Source organism: Mandrillus leucophaeus, unplaced genomic scaffold, assembly GCF_000951045.1.
Source record: "Mandrillus leucophaeus isolate KB7577 unplaced genomic scaffold, Mleu.le_1.0 Scaffold1173, whole genome shotgun sequence".
NCBI classification, from domain to species: domain Eukaryota; kingdom Metazoa; phylum Chordata; class Mammalia; order Primates; family Cercopithecidae; genus Mandrillus; species Mandrillus leucophaeus.
The window spans coordinates 247,984-260,837 of record NW_012100021.1 but is presented as its reverse complement, the minus strand read 5'-3'; the positions used below and the strand labels follow the sequence as shown (position 1 = coordinate 260,837).

The following is a 12,854-nucleotide window of genomic DNA, read 5'->3' as shown; positions in this document are numbered from 1 at the left end:
TGTATTTTTTAGTAGAGACGGGGTTTCACCGTGTTAGCCAGGATGGTCTCGATCTCCTGACCTCGTGATCCACCCGTCTCGGCCTCCCAAAGTGCCGGGATTACAGGCCTGAGACACCGCGTCTGGCCCAGAAATAAATTTTCACACAGGGTTGATGTAGTTCCTGTGCGAGAATCTCTCTGCCCCGCTCCCTTTTTCTGACACGTTTCATCCTCTAAGGTTAGGATCAAGGCCATGAAAATGGAAAGGAGAGTGAAGGACAATGCTCACCTTTTTTTTGGCAGGGCAGGGGACAGAGTTTCGTTTTTGTTGCCCAGGCTGGAGTGCAATGGCATGATCTCAGCTCACTGCAGCCTCTGCCTCCCAGGTTCAAGTGATTCTCCTGCTTCAGCCTACCAAGTAGCTGGGATTACAGGTGCCCGCCACCATGCCCATATAATTTTTTGTAGTTTTAGTAGAGACAGGGTTTCGCCATGTTGGTCAGGCTGGTCTCAAACCCCCGGCCTCAGGTGATCCGCCTGCCTCGGCCTCCCAAAGTGCTGGCATTAAAGGTGTGAGCCACTATTCCCGGCCAGTGCTCACCTTTTAAATACTTCCACTCACTGGCTAACCATACCGAAGCAGCAAACAGGAAACATCCCTTCCTTTTTCTCAACACTAGACACAGGTATTATGACTGCAATAAATCTGGAATTAGTCAACTTCCTTCTGACCTGACTTCGGGCCAAAAGAATGTATTATGTACTTATGACATAATTACCACGTGCTCCATGTGCCACGTTCCCTCCCACGCCCCTGGGCTGCATCCTCTGCCTTCAGAGGGAGTGAGGCAGGACTTCAGTTAAGAGCTTAGGCTGGAGTCCAGCCGCCCTGTTAACCTAAAGTAAGCGACGACCTGACTCACTCAACCTGTCTTCTCATAAACTAATGGCAAAGGATTAAATAAGGTGACATACAAAGTACAGCCAGAATTTACTAGGCACACAACGTGGCAGCACTATTCTCGCACCTGAGTGTTGACTAAGTGGTTTCAATGTCAATACAGGCATGGGAAGACAGGAACAGCCACTGGACTTGACTTCAGGTGGCAGTCTTAAAATGAACTTCAAGAAACTCCAGTGGAATTTGACAAATGCATGCCAACAAGAGGCTGTTAAGGCCCAAGGCTCCCCATCCCTTAGTGCTTAGGTTGTAACAGCAGGTAAAACCCATGGGCTCTGTCTATCACAGCATTTACAGTGATTCCACCACTTCCTAGAGCTTGCTTCAGGCTTTCTAATCAAGGCACAATTAGTACACATAAATATTTCTGGGATTTAAAATCTAAATTATGTAGAACATGTCAATTAGCACCAATGTTTGGATTCTCTATTTTTCCTCTCAGAAGTTTGATTAGACATTTTATGTTTTTATGAAAAACGAAAAATATGTAAGACATTAGCCCAAGCATGCAATTTGTTATGCTAATTCTTAAACCTCTTCTTTTCTTAAAAAATGTTAAAGACAGAGTCTCTGTTGCCCAAGTTACAGCAGAGTGTCAGGATCATACAAACTCCAACTCCTTGGGTCTAGTGATGATGCTGCTACCTCAGCCTCTTGAGTAACTGGGACCTCCACCATGCCCAGCTAACAAAAAAAAATTTCTTTTTCTGTAGAGACAGGTTCTCCATGTTGTCCAGGCTGGGTTTTAATGTTTTGTTTTGTTCTGTTCTGTTTGTTGTTGTTTTGTTTTCTGAGACGGAGTCTTGCTCTGTTGCCAGGCTGGAGTGCAGTGGCGCAATCTCAGCTCACTGCAACCTCCGCCTCTCCGATTCAGGGGATTCTCCTGCCTCAGCCTCCTGGGTAGCTGGGATTACAGGTGTGTGCCACCACACCCAGCTAAGTTTTGTATTTTTAGTAGAGACGGGGTTTCACCATCTTGGCCAGGATGGTCTCAATCTCTTGACCTCATGATCCCCCTCCTCTGCCTCCCAAAGTGCTGGCATTATGAGCTTTGAAAGATTCTCCCCGGGGCCTGAAAGCATGGGGGGATGAATAACTCCTCCCTTCTCAGGCCCAGTCCCAAGGTACAAGGCCACTTGCACCAGCAGCATGCGACAGTGAGACAGCAGAAGCAGGAGGGCTGGCCGGAAGACACCTACCCCTGAGGATGGAGAGAGAGGCCATCCGGGTACCACATAGCAGTTACATCACACAGGGACACTTCCTGTTTACAGGAGACTGTAAAACCCCTGGCCCGTCCTCACGTGAGGCTGACGCCATTTTAGGCCTCAGCCCGTCTGCACCCAGGGGCTCATTAAAACAGCGTGTTGCTCCACACGGCCTTGTGTTGTCTGTTGGTGCCCTCCCGGGGTTAACTCCCCTGAAAATCAGAAAATCACCCGTGGTACATCCACCCCTCTATATAAAAACTACAAGCAGACGTATCCCTTCCCAAGCCAGGAAAAAACTTGTCTGTAGATCTAGGAAAGCATTTCTGGCTCACCACGAATGTGTCCAATCGCTGGGTGTGCGGGGAAGCTCGTACGAGTGAACAGTGGCCGTGGCACGGCACAGACATCCCCCTTAATTACTAGTATTTCAAAACCCCAGCCTCACTTTCACTCCTCAGGAACGCCCGCAGTCCTGGACACCTACCAACCCAGTAAGAAGGAGGGCGAGAACATCCCACAAGTGGACTGATAAAACCCATCGCGCCCTAGGCGAAACCCCTGTCACCAAACCCTAACAGTCAACACCTCCACAGCTGAGTGGTGGCCAAGGTTACCCCCCGGAGCCTGGTCTCCTTCTAACTTAAGCTACCTCAACTGCGTCTCGTCGACAAAGGCCTGGAACTGTACAAACACCACTAACCCTTCGGCCGCACACCCCCGCCTAAGTGCACTATGGGACAATACCATGAACACCAGCCTACGATGGACCCGCCCCGATGGATTTTTTTGGATATGTGGAACCCAGGCTTACTTGTGGCTACCTTATCACTGGCAAGGTACTTGCTGCCTAGCCACAATTAAACCCGGATTCCTTTTACTTCCAAAGCAGGCGGGCGACACCCTCAGAGTCCCTGTGTATGATAACCAGAGAAAAACAGTCCTTAAAGGTAGGAGGAAGCCAAAGATGGCAAGAGGACGAGTGGCCTCCGCAACGGATCATCGAATATTACAGTCCTGCCACCTGGGCTGAGGATGGTTCACAGGGTCATCCCATATACACGCTAAATAGAATAATCAGACCACAGGCTGCTCTAGAGACCATCACCAACCAAACCGCCTCAGCCCTGGAAATGCTCGCGCAACAACAAAACCAAATGTGCGCGGCAATTTATCAACACAGGCTGGCACTAGACACTTATTAGCAGAAGAGGGTGGGGTCTGTGGTGAGTTTAATATCTCCAATTGCTGTCTTAACATAGACAATAACGAAAAAGTGGTTCTAGAAATCGCCTCAAACACTGGAAAAGTAGCCCATGGACCAGTCCAAACCTGGAAGGGATGGGACCCGGAAAACCTTCTAGGGGGTGGTTCTCTAATTTAGGAGAATGTGAAACGCTGGTAGGGAGGGACATCTTCACCACTGGGGTCCTCCTGTTTCTCCCCTGTGTTATCCCAGTGATAAAGCCATTAAAACTCTTGTTGAAACCACAGTAAACCACCAGACGATCCAGACGATGCTCCTGCTACAACGGCACGGTGGATGCCAACTTGTCTCTCAAGAATCCCCAAAATTAAGTTTTCTCTTTTGTTTCCAAGGTGCCCACGCCACCCCCTATGTTATGCCTGAAGTAGTTATTGAGAAAGTCGTCCCTCTTCCCTCTTCTATAGAAGACAAACACACAGGAATGAAAGATTCTCCCCGGGGCCTGAAAGCTTGGGGGGATGAGTAACTCCTCCCTTCTCAGGCCCCGTCCCAAGGGGCAAGGCCGCTTGCGCCAGCAGCGTGCGTCAGTGAGACAGCGGAAGCAGGAAGAGGGCTGGCCGGAAGACACCTATCCCTGAGGATGGAGAGAGGCCATCCGGGTACCACGTAGCAGTTACATCAGACACGGACACTTCCTGTTTAGAGGAGACCGTAAAACTCCGGCCCCATCCTCACGTGGGGCTGACGCCATTTTAGGCCTCTGCCCGTCTGCACCCAGGTGCTCATTAAAACAGCGTGTTGCTCCACACCGCCTTGGGCCATCTTCTAGTGCGCTCCGGGGTTCCAGCCCATGTTAGAGCCTTGCAGGCATGAGCCACCGCCCGGCCCAGGCTGTTCTTTAACTCATGGACTCAAGCCACTCTTTATTTTGGCCTCCCAGAATGCTGGTGTGAGTCACCATGCCTAGCCAAATCCTTAAAACTACTTATCCAGGTCCACGAACAACTCAAGCACCATATTTGGATTTTTCAAATCCGATTAAATACATTGTTTATCCATTAGAAGTACACTGACTTTTGCTAACATCAAAATGGTTAAATTTTACCGTATTTTCCCTGTTCATTCCAAGCACACTGAATTCATCAACTATCAAATAGAAAATATTCCTTGGTTCTCTATAATAAAAAAATTCTCAAAATTTACATGACCTTATAAGAGAGCACATTATTTTCTTACTAGAAGTATATGATTTTCCTGTATGCCTGAAAATACACATATTTTGTTTCTCTAACAAACATAAAGGCACGTATTTAAATTCAAAATAAAAATAATGGTTCGGGCGCGGTGGCTCACACCTGTAATCCCAGCACTTTGGAAGGCCGAGGCGGGCGCATCACGAGCTCAGGAGTCCGAGACCAACCTGGCCAATATGGTAAAACCCCGTCTCTACTAAAAATACAAAAAATTAGCCAGGCATGGTGGTGCATGCCCGTAATCCCAGCTACTCAGGAGGCTGAGGCAAGAGAATCACTTGAACCCAGGAGGCGGAGGTTGCAGTGAGCGGAGATCGTGTCATTGCACTCCAGTCTGGGCAACAGAGCAAGAGTCCATCTCAAAATAATAATAATAATAATAATAATAATAATAAATATATGTTTGTGGGAGAAGGGGGAAAGTCTAATAGGCAAAGCAAACCAAACAGTGAAATTTTCCTTAAAAGCCCCCTCCTTTAATATTCTGTAATTCTCTAAAAGCTACTGACATCAGAGATTCTCTTTGCAATTAATGAAATCATGTAAGAACGGAAGCATTAGAAGCCCAGGGGTTAACTCTGAACTTTCAACAGGTCAAAAGAAAGGCACAGAGAAACACATTTAATGGCATTTTATTATAGTTTATAGAAAATTGTTACATCAATTTCCATTACACTGGTAATTTTTAAATTTTGTGGAGATAAATAACTATACCACTTCTGCATATCACCAAACCAACTACCACCAAGCCCTGCCTTTATTTATTTATTTTTTTTGAGATGGAGTCTTGCTTCTTGGCCCAGGCTGGAGTGCAATGGCGTGATCTCAGCTCACTGTAACCTCTGCCTCCCAGGTTCAAGCAATTCTCCTGCCTCAGCCTCTCCAGTAGCCGGGCGGGGTGGCTCACGCCTATAATGGTACAGGCACGCACCACCATCCTCAGCTAATTTTTGTGTTTTCAGTAGACATGGGGTTTCACCACGTTTCCAGGCTGGTCTTGAACTCCTAACCTCAAGTGATCCACCTGCCTAGGCCTCCCAAAGTGCTGGGATTACAGTGTGAGCCACCGCGCCCGGCCTTTTTTTCTTTTAACAGCTTTACTGAGACATAATTCTCATAATACATAATTCAGGGGTTTACTTCAGTATGTTGTGTTGCACGATCATCACCATGTTACATTTTGGAACGTTTATTACCCGAAAGAGAAATCTCACATTCTTCAGCTGTCACCCCGCCCCCTACCGCCTCCCTAGCTCTATGCAGCCAACTAATCTACTTCCTGTCCGTGTAGACTTGACGGTTCTGGACATTTCACACGTACAGCTTCTTTCACGTAGCACCTTTTCAACATTCATCTGTGTTATAGCATGTATTAGGATTTCATTCATTTTCATTGCCAAATAGTGCTCTATTGCATGCATATAACCTCTACCTGCTTTTCACTTGTGTGACATTTTCAAATGTTCACTTGTGTGCCTTTTACAAATTAAGAGGCAGGTGCATACAACTTCGTTTAAAAAAACAAGACAACAAAAAATCTCTTAATCAATTGTAGTTCTGACCCTATCAGTGATGCCTAGAAACTATTATTTTAAACAAATGAAGATAAAACAGTCACTCTTTGTAGGGATCGTGATCCACTAAAAACAAAAGGAGTAAACAGAAAAACAAAAGGTGACTATTTAAAAAACTATTAAACATTGGAAAGTTTGACTTTCACAGTAAAGAACTGAGAAGCCAAGAGTCAGTAAACTCCCACCTAAGGTTACGTTTCCATTAAGCTTCCACTAATCTGAGTCCTACAAAATAAATTTAAAAAAAAATTTTTAAATATAGCCTATAAAATATTCTTATATCTAAAAACTTTTACAAAGTCTTCATTTGTCTAAGGTTAATATGTATGTCACTGCATAAATACATGCATCTGGAGGTAAATTTCTTAATTTTAATTTCTTAATTTTTCTGCACATAAAATATCACATTACTTAAAAAATAGCTAACTCATTACTGAGACTTAGAGAATGCTGTTTTTTTGGACAGAATTTGAAAGGTCTGATTGATTGTAATTCTCTTCTTTTTCACCTTTTCTCTGCATAGATGTTGCATTTTAACAGCATGACTAAAATGATTTAAAAAAATAGACAAAAAGAAAACTATCTAACTGGGCTGTCTGTACCATCATATATCCTGGGTTCCACCCGCAATCTCAGGAAAGGTGTTCAGAGGAAAAAAGGAACTGTGAATAGAATTGCCATTACATTCTCATGGGGCTCTTGCCACAATCTGAGGCATCGACTTTCTCCTGGCAGACTGCAGCAGACCTCCTTTAAGATGGGTCCCCGTGATCCCTGCCTCTTGGTATTCGTGCCCTTGTACAACCCCCTACTGTAAGCACAAGTTGGACCCAGTAACCTGCTTTTAATGAAAGGAATATGCAGAAGTGATGGAATATCACTTCCAAAATTAGGTCATTAAAAAGGTATGACTCCCAGGTTGAGTGCTCTCTCTCTGACTGCTAGCCCTGGAGGAAGCCAGCTGTCATGGTGTAAGGCAGCCCTGTGGAGTAGGCCACATGGCAGGGGTCTGAGGTCTGCCAAGAACCATGTGACCTTGGAAGCAGATTATCCAACCTCTATCAAACCTTGAGATGACTATAGCCCTGGCCAACCCTTGACTGCAACCTCATAAGAGATTTAAGTGAGAAGCGCCAAGCTAAGCCACACAGATTCTGACCTACAAAAACCATGAGATGATACATGCTTGCTGCTTTCAGCTGCTGAGTTTTGTTATGCTGCAAGAGAAAGCTAATATGCAGACCATGCATAATTCTTTGATTTTCTGCTTTTTTAGTATATTCTGTTGTTCCCTTCTCTGACGTTTGTACTTTCCCAACACTCCTGGAAACGGTGCAGTCTATTGGAAAGAGCTAGATAACAGCAGGGAATGCATTTCTATCCTTCTAACCATCAGTTTAGGGTCCTCTTATAAGTAGGTGGTATGTTACTCCCAACTTTCAACCCTTAACTAGGCTTTCCACTAAAGGGTTTTCTCTCATTAGCATTCAGAATACCCAAGAGGTAATACTTCAAAACCCATCTCCTCCCATCTTCCAAACTGCTCTCTCCATTCCATTCCACACACAGTGAACATGCGTCAGTTCTAGAAGCAAGCAGACTATACACCCTTGCAATAATTGTATTAAATTTATTATTTTATTTTGTTTTTGAGATGGAGTTTCGCTCTTGCTCAGGCTGGAGTGCAATGGCATGATCTCGGCTCACTGCAACCTCCGTCTCCCAGGTTGAAGCGATTCTCCCGCCTCAGCCTCCTGAGTAGCTGGGATTACAGGCATGCGCCACCACGCCCGGCTAATTTTCTATTTTTAGTAGAGACGGGGTTTCTCCATGTTGGTCAGGCTGGTCTCGAACTCCTGACCTCAGGTGATTTACCCACCTCAGCCTCCCAAAGTGCTGGGATTCCAGGCGTGAGCCACTGTGGCAGGTCGTTAATTTAATACCTGCCTTCCCACTGGACTCCACCAGGGGTCTGCGAGGGGAAGCGCAGATCTGCTTTGTCCTTACTGTATTCCTAATGCTTGGCAAATATTTCCACAATAGAAAAAATCAGTAACAGTTGGTGGCTCATTATCATTTTTACCCCACCAACAGAACCTCATTGTTTTGTATGTTTTTTAATTTTTTGAGACAGAGTCTCATTCTGTCACAGGGTGGAGTGTAGTGGCGTGATCACAGCTCACTACGGCCTTGACCTCCCAGGCTCAAGTGATTCTCCTGCCTCAGTCTCCTGAGTGGCTGGGACTACAGATGTATGCCACCATGCTGGCTAATTTTTTTATTTTTTGTAAAGACCAGGTCCCACTGTGTTGCCCAGGCTGGTCGTGAACTCCTTGACTCAAGCAGTCCTCCTGCCTCGGCCTCCCAAAGTGCTGGGATTACAGGTGTGAGCCACCATGGCTGGCGTCTCATTGTTTAGTGGGAGAAGTAGGACTCAGCTGAAAACACAGCGTCCTGCGCACGCGCGCGCGCACACACACACACACACACACACACACACACACACACACACACTCTCTAGCTTATTAGGAGCCTGAGATTCACATCCTAATTCGAATTCTCTCTCCTGCAAAAATGAACAATGTATTCTCTCAGTTAAACCTTTAACTTCCTCATACAACAGAATCTAAGAGGTTAGAGTAGGTCACTTTTAAGGCCCTCTCTAGCAGCTCTCCCAAGTCTGCATCTCTAGCCAACGTCACGGGCCTGACTCTAGGCCAGAAGCTTGTTTAACATGTCTACTTAGACGTCGAGGAGACCCCAGATACCTGATCCAAAAGCACAACACTGTCTTCTACTCTCTTCTCTCCAAACTTGCTCTTTCTCTCCCTGGATTCCTATGCTCAATAAATCAATAAATGGCATCATCAAGCATCCTGGTGCTTAAACCAGATAACTGGGAATTAGATTATCCTGGACTCTTTTTTTCATATCTAATTAATGATCCAGTCCTGTTAATTCCACCTCCTTAGTAACTCTGAATTCACTGACTTCTCTCCAGCCATACAGCTACTCGTTAGAGATCACCAGCATCTCTTGCAGAGATTATTGTAAAAGCCCCTTAACTGTGTATTGTTTCTAATCTCGCACTGCTCCAACCAATTCTCCACACTGCAGACCGAGGAATCTCCTAAAAAATGCAATTCATAGCATGTCATTCCCTTATTCAAACCTGTTGTTAAGGCCCAAACTGGTAATGTTAAAAACCATTTATAAGCTGGACTTTGCTAATCTTCTAAGCCTCCATCTCTTTATCGCTCTACTCTCTTTTTTTTTTTTTTTGAGACGGAGTCTCGCTCTGTCGCCCAGGCTGGAGTGCAGTGGCGCGATCTCGGCTCACCGCAACCTCTGCCTCCCGGGTTCAAGAGATTATCCTGCCTCAGCCTCCAGAGTAGCTGGGATTACAGGCACATGCCACTGCATCCAGCTAATTTTTTGTATTTTTAGTAGAGATGGGGTTTCACCATGTTGGCCAGGCTGGTCTTGAACCCCCAACCTCAGGTAATCCGCCCACCTCAGCCTCCCAAAGTGCTAATTACAGGCGTGAGCCACCGCACCCGGCCTTAGCACTGTTTATGATAGTAAAAGATTGGGAAGGGCCATAAGGAAGTGATTTAAAAAATTGTGTTACACCCATACAGTGGAACAGTGTGGAGACGTATCACACGCACGGAATATCACTCAGTTGGATCTACTTGTGCTACGGTGGAACTAGCTCCAGAATAGCTTAAGAAAGAAGCAAGATGCAGGACAGTAAAGACAGTATGGGAGGGGAAGGAGGTTCATTTTTAATTAATTAAAGAAGAGAATAAATACTATTTTAAAAAATACCTGGTGGTATCTTCTTAGTAGTCCCTTTTTTGCTTCTTGGACTTCTTTTTCCAGGTATTTTTTTGTCCTTTCCCAAGAAGGCCTGTTCATCTCTGGAGCCTTCACAAAGGGTGTTTTCTGAGTTCTCACCTGCGGCCACCTCGCAGCTCAATATGCAGCTTTCATTATTATTGAGACTGTCCTGCTCAGACACTTGGGGCTTTCCCATTGCACTGTCACTGCTGGTCAGATGCTCAGGCCCGTCCCCATCAAGCTGATTTTCATTTTCATCTGATGCAGAAGGCAGGCAGGTCACACTCCTTTCCACGCTGTCACCAGGATGACATCCATCTTGTGGTTCTATTTGCAGATTATATGTAGGAGTATCGCTGTCATCCATTAGAGCATCCTTTGCTGAACCATTTAAAGTTATATTAAAGACCTTCCATGTCTACAATGACAAAAAGAAAAGAGCTACTTCATTTTCTAACCTTTGCAGATTCTCAGTGATCTCTGATTTTCCCCTCCTCTTAGGTTGTTTCACTGTAAATAGGGAAGAGAAGGAAATGACTTAAGTTCATTCCCTTTCAGCATATGCAACCGGACCCCAAACTCAGCTGGTTCTCACGTGAATACCATAGGAGTCAACCCTGGCTCCTCAAGATAATCACCTGAGAGGCTGCCCAAATTCTGTTCTAGACCATTCCATTGGCATCTCTGAGGATGGAACCTAGGCACTGCTATTTTTGAAGTCCTCTAGGTGAGTCTAATGTGCATCAGGTTGGGACCGCTGCCTTAATGAAATGACTAGTTAAATAGGTTACGTGCTGAAATTGGTCTCTTATGTTGATCTCTGGACACTTAGCAAACAACTGAGAGCTAGTTGTATAAGTTCTTCCCTGGCTAAACAGCAGCAATATTTGGAAATGAAAATGTTTACAGATTTTTTTCTAAAAAAATCTAGAAAACAGTATGTGAGGGGAAGTTTGGGTAGCATATATTTATACTATCGTTATCTCTTTTATTTCCTAAAAATAAGCCCTGGAAGGTACCTTAGAGTTGTCATCAAAATCCTTTTGAACACTTACAAAAAAAAAAAAAGGCCATGGTTAACTCTAGGCTACTCTTAGTGTAGAACTGGAAGAAAAGCTAAATCTGCTTGAAGAATACCAATAATATTTTTAAAATTAACAAAACAGACTGTAAGCCCTTTATCAGTCATCTTTTATCTCCTCTTATTATCTAAAAGTATATTACATTTTAAGAAAAATGATAGGTATGAAAGAAATATTCCAGTAATTCTGGAAAAAAACCTCAGTGAGAGGACTTCTGAAGAGTCTTCAACTTAATGAGTAGAAACGCTTAATCTTTAGAAACATGTATATAAAGTACAGTCTTTAAAAACATGAGAAGTACAAAATAAAATATTCTCCCTATACCATTAAGGAAGGAGACCACCGCTACTCCTGCTACCCTCCTCTCCCCAACTTTTGCCTAGTTTATAAGACAGGAGAAAAGGGAGAAAGCAAAATGTTAGAAAGAAACAGAAGATAAATAGCCAGACGGCCCTGGCACCCCCACCCGACCTTGGTGGCTAAAAAAATAATATTAACCCCTGACCTAAACTACTTGTGTTATCTGTAAATTCCAGACATTGTACGAGGAAGCCCTGCAAAACTTTCTGTACTGTTAGCTGATGCATGTAGCCCCCCCAGTCACGTTCCCCACGCTTGCTCGATCCATCACGACCCTTTCACATGGACCCCTTAGAGCTGTAAGTCCTTAAATGGGCCAAGAATTTCTTTTTCAGGGAGCTCAGCTCTTAAGACGCGAGTCTGCTGACGCTCCCGGCCAAATGAAGCCTCTCCCTTCTTTAATCTGGTGTGGGAGGAGTTTTGTCTGTAGCTCGTCCTGTTACACCATCATATATTTTCAGCATATTTTGCAACTCGGATACTAAAATATCTAAATCTGGCTGGTATTATTTTCCTTAAAATATATACTACATATCTCTACTGATCTGTGAAACTGGTAACATCCTCAGCTGTTTTCCCATTTATGTAATTAAGAGGTATTCTAACACATATCTGCAATTGAAAGCATAAGCTTTTACTTTTACCTTCAAGAGACATGGAGGTCACAGGCCACGGGGGATGGTGGAACTAGAAAGCATTGTATAGAGAGCCCAAAACAGCAACAGTCACGTCTTGCTGAGGCTCTATCATGAAACAGAAACTGTGCCAAGGACCAGGTACAGTGGCTTACACCTATAATTCCAACACTTTGGGAGGCCAAGGTTGGAGGATAATTTTAGTCCAGAAGTTTGGGACCAGCCTGGGCAACACAGTGAGACCCTGTCTCTCTATACATACATTTTTATAAATTAGTCGGATGTGGTAATGTGCACCCACAGTCCCAGCTACTCAGAAGGCTGAGGTGGCAGGATCAATTGAGCTCAGGAGGTAGAGGGTGCAGTGAGCCATGATCGTGCCACTGCACTCCAGCCTGGACAACAGAGCCAGACCCTGTCTCAAAAGACAAAACAAAACAGAAACTGTGCCAGGAACCTCATACCTTATACCTTCCTTCTAGTACTCAAAGCAAGCCAACATTATGGGTATTCACAGGGTTTTAGATGAAAAATCTGAAACTCAAAGAGGCAAAATAACTTAAGATCATATTCCTGGCAAGAAGTGGAACTGGACCTGAAACTAGTTCCTCCTGACATCGGATCCCAGGAGGTACAGCATCATGGGTAAGAGTGCAGGCAGGGCCGGGCGCGGTGGCTCAAGCCTGTAATCCCAGCACTTTGGGAGGCCGAGACGGGCGGATCACGAGGTCAGGAGATCGAGACCATCCT

General features: G+C 44.8%; 1 protein-coding gene and 1 long non-coding RNA gene across 3 annotated transcripts in view; both read right to left on the bottom strand.

The window, feature by feature from the left end:
• Positions 1–12,854, bottom strand: part of CNST (consortin, connexin sorting protein) — a 133,893-nt gene that overhangs the window by 72,378 nt on the left and 48,661 nt on the right. For both annotated transcript variants that reach the window (XM_012000964.1, XM_012000969.1), the window contains exon 2: positions 10,016–10,445. In XM_012000964.1, coding sequence (XP_011856354.1) covers positions 10,016–10,394 — 379 coding nt within the window. In that variant the 5' untranslated portion in view covers positions 10,395–10,445. The remainder of the gene's footprint in view (positions 1–10,015; positions 10,446–12,854) is intronic.
• On the bottom strand, positions 1,714–3,962 carry LOC105554457. The gene is made up of 2 exons (XR_001008329.1): positions 2,486–3,962; positions 1,714–2,206 (listed from the first exon to the last, which is right to left on the bottom strand). It is a non-coding gene; the product is annotated as an uncharacterized LOC105554457 (long non-coding RNA).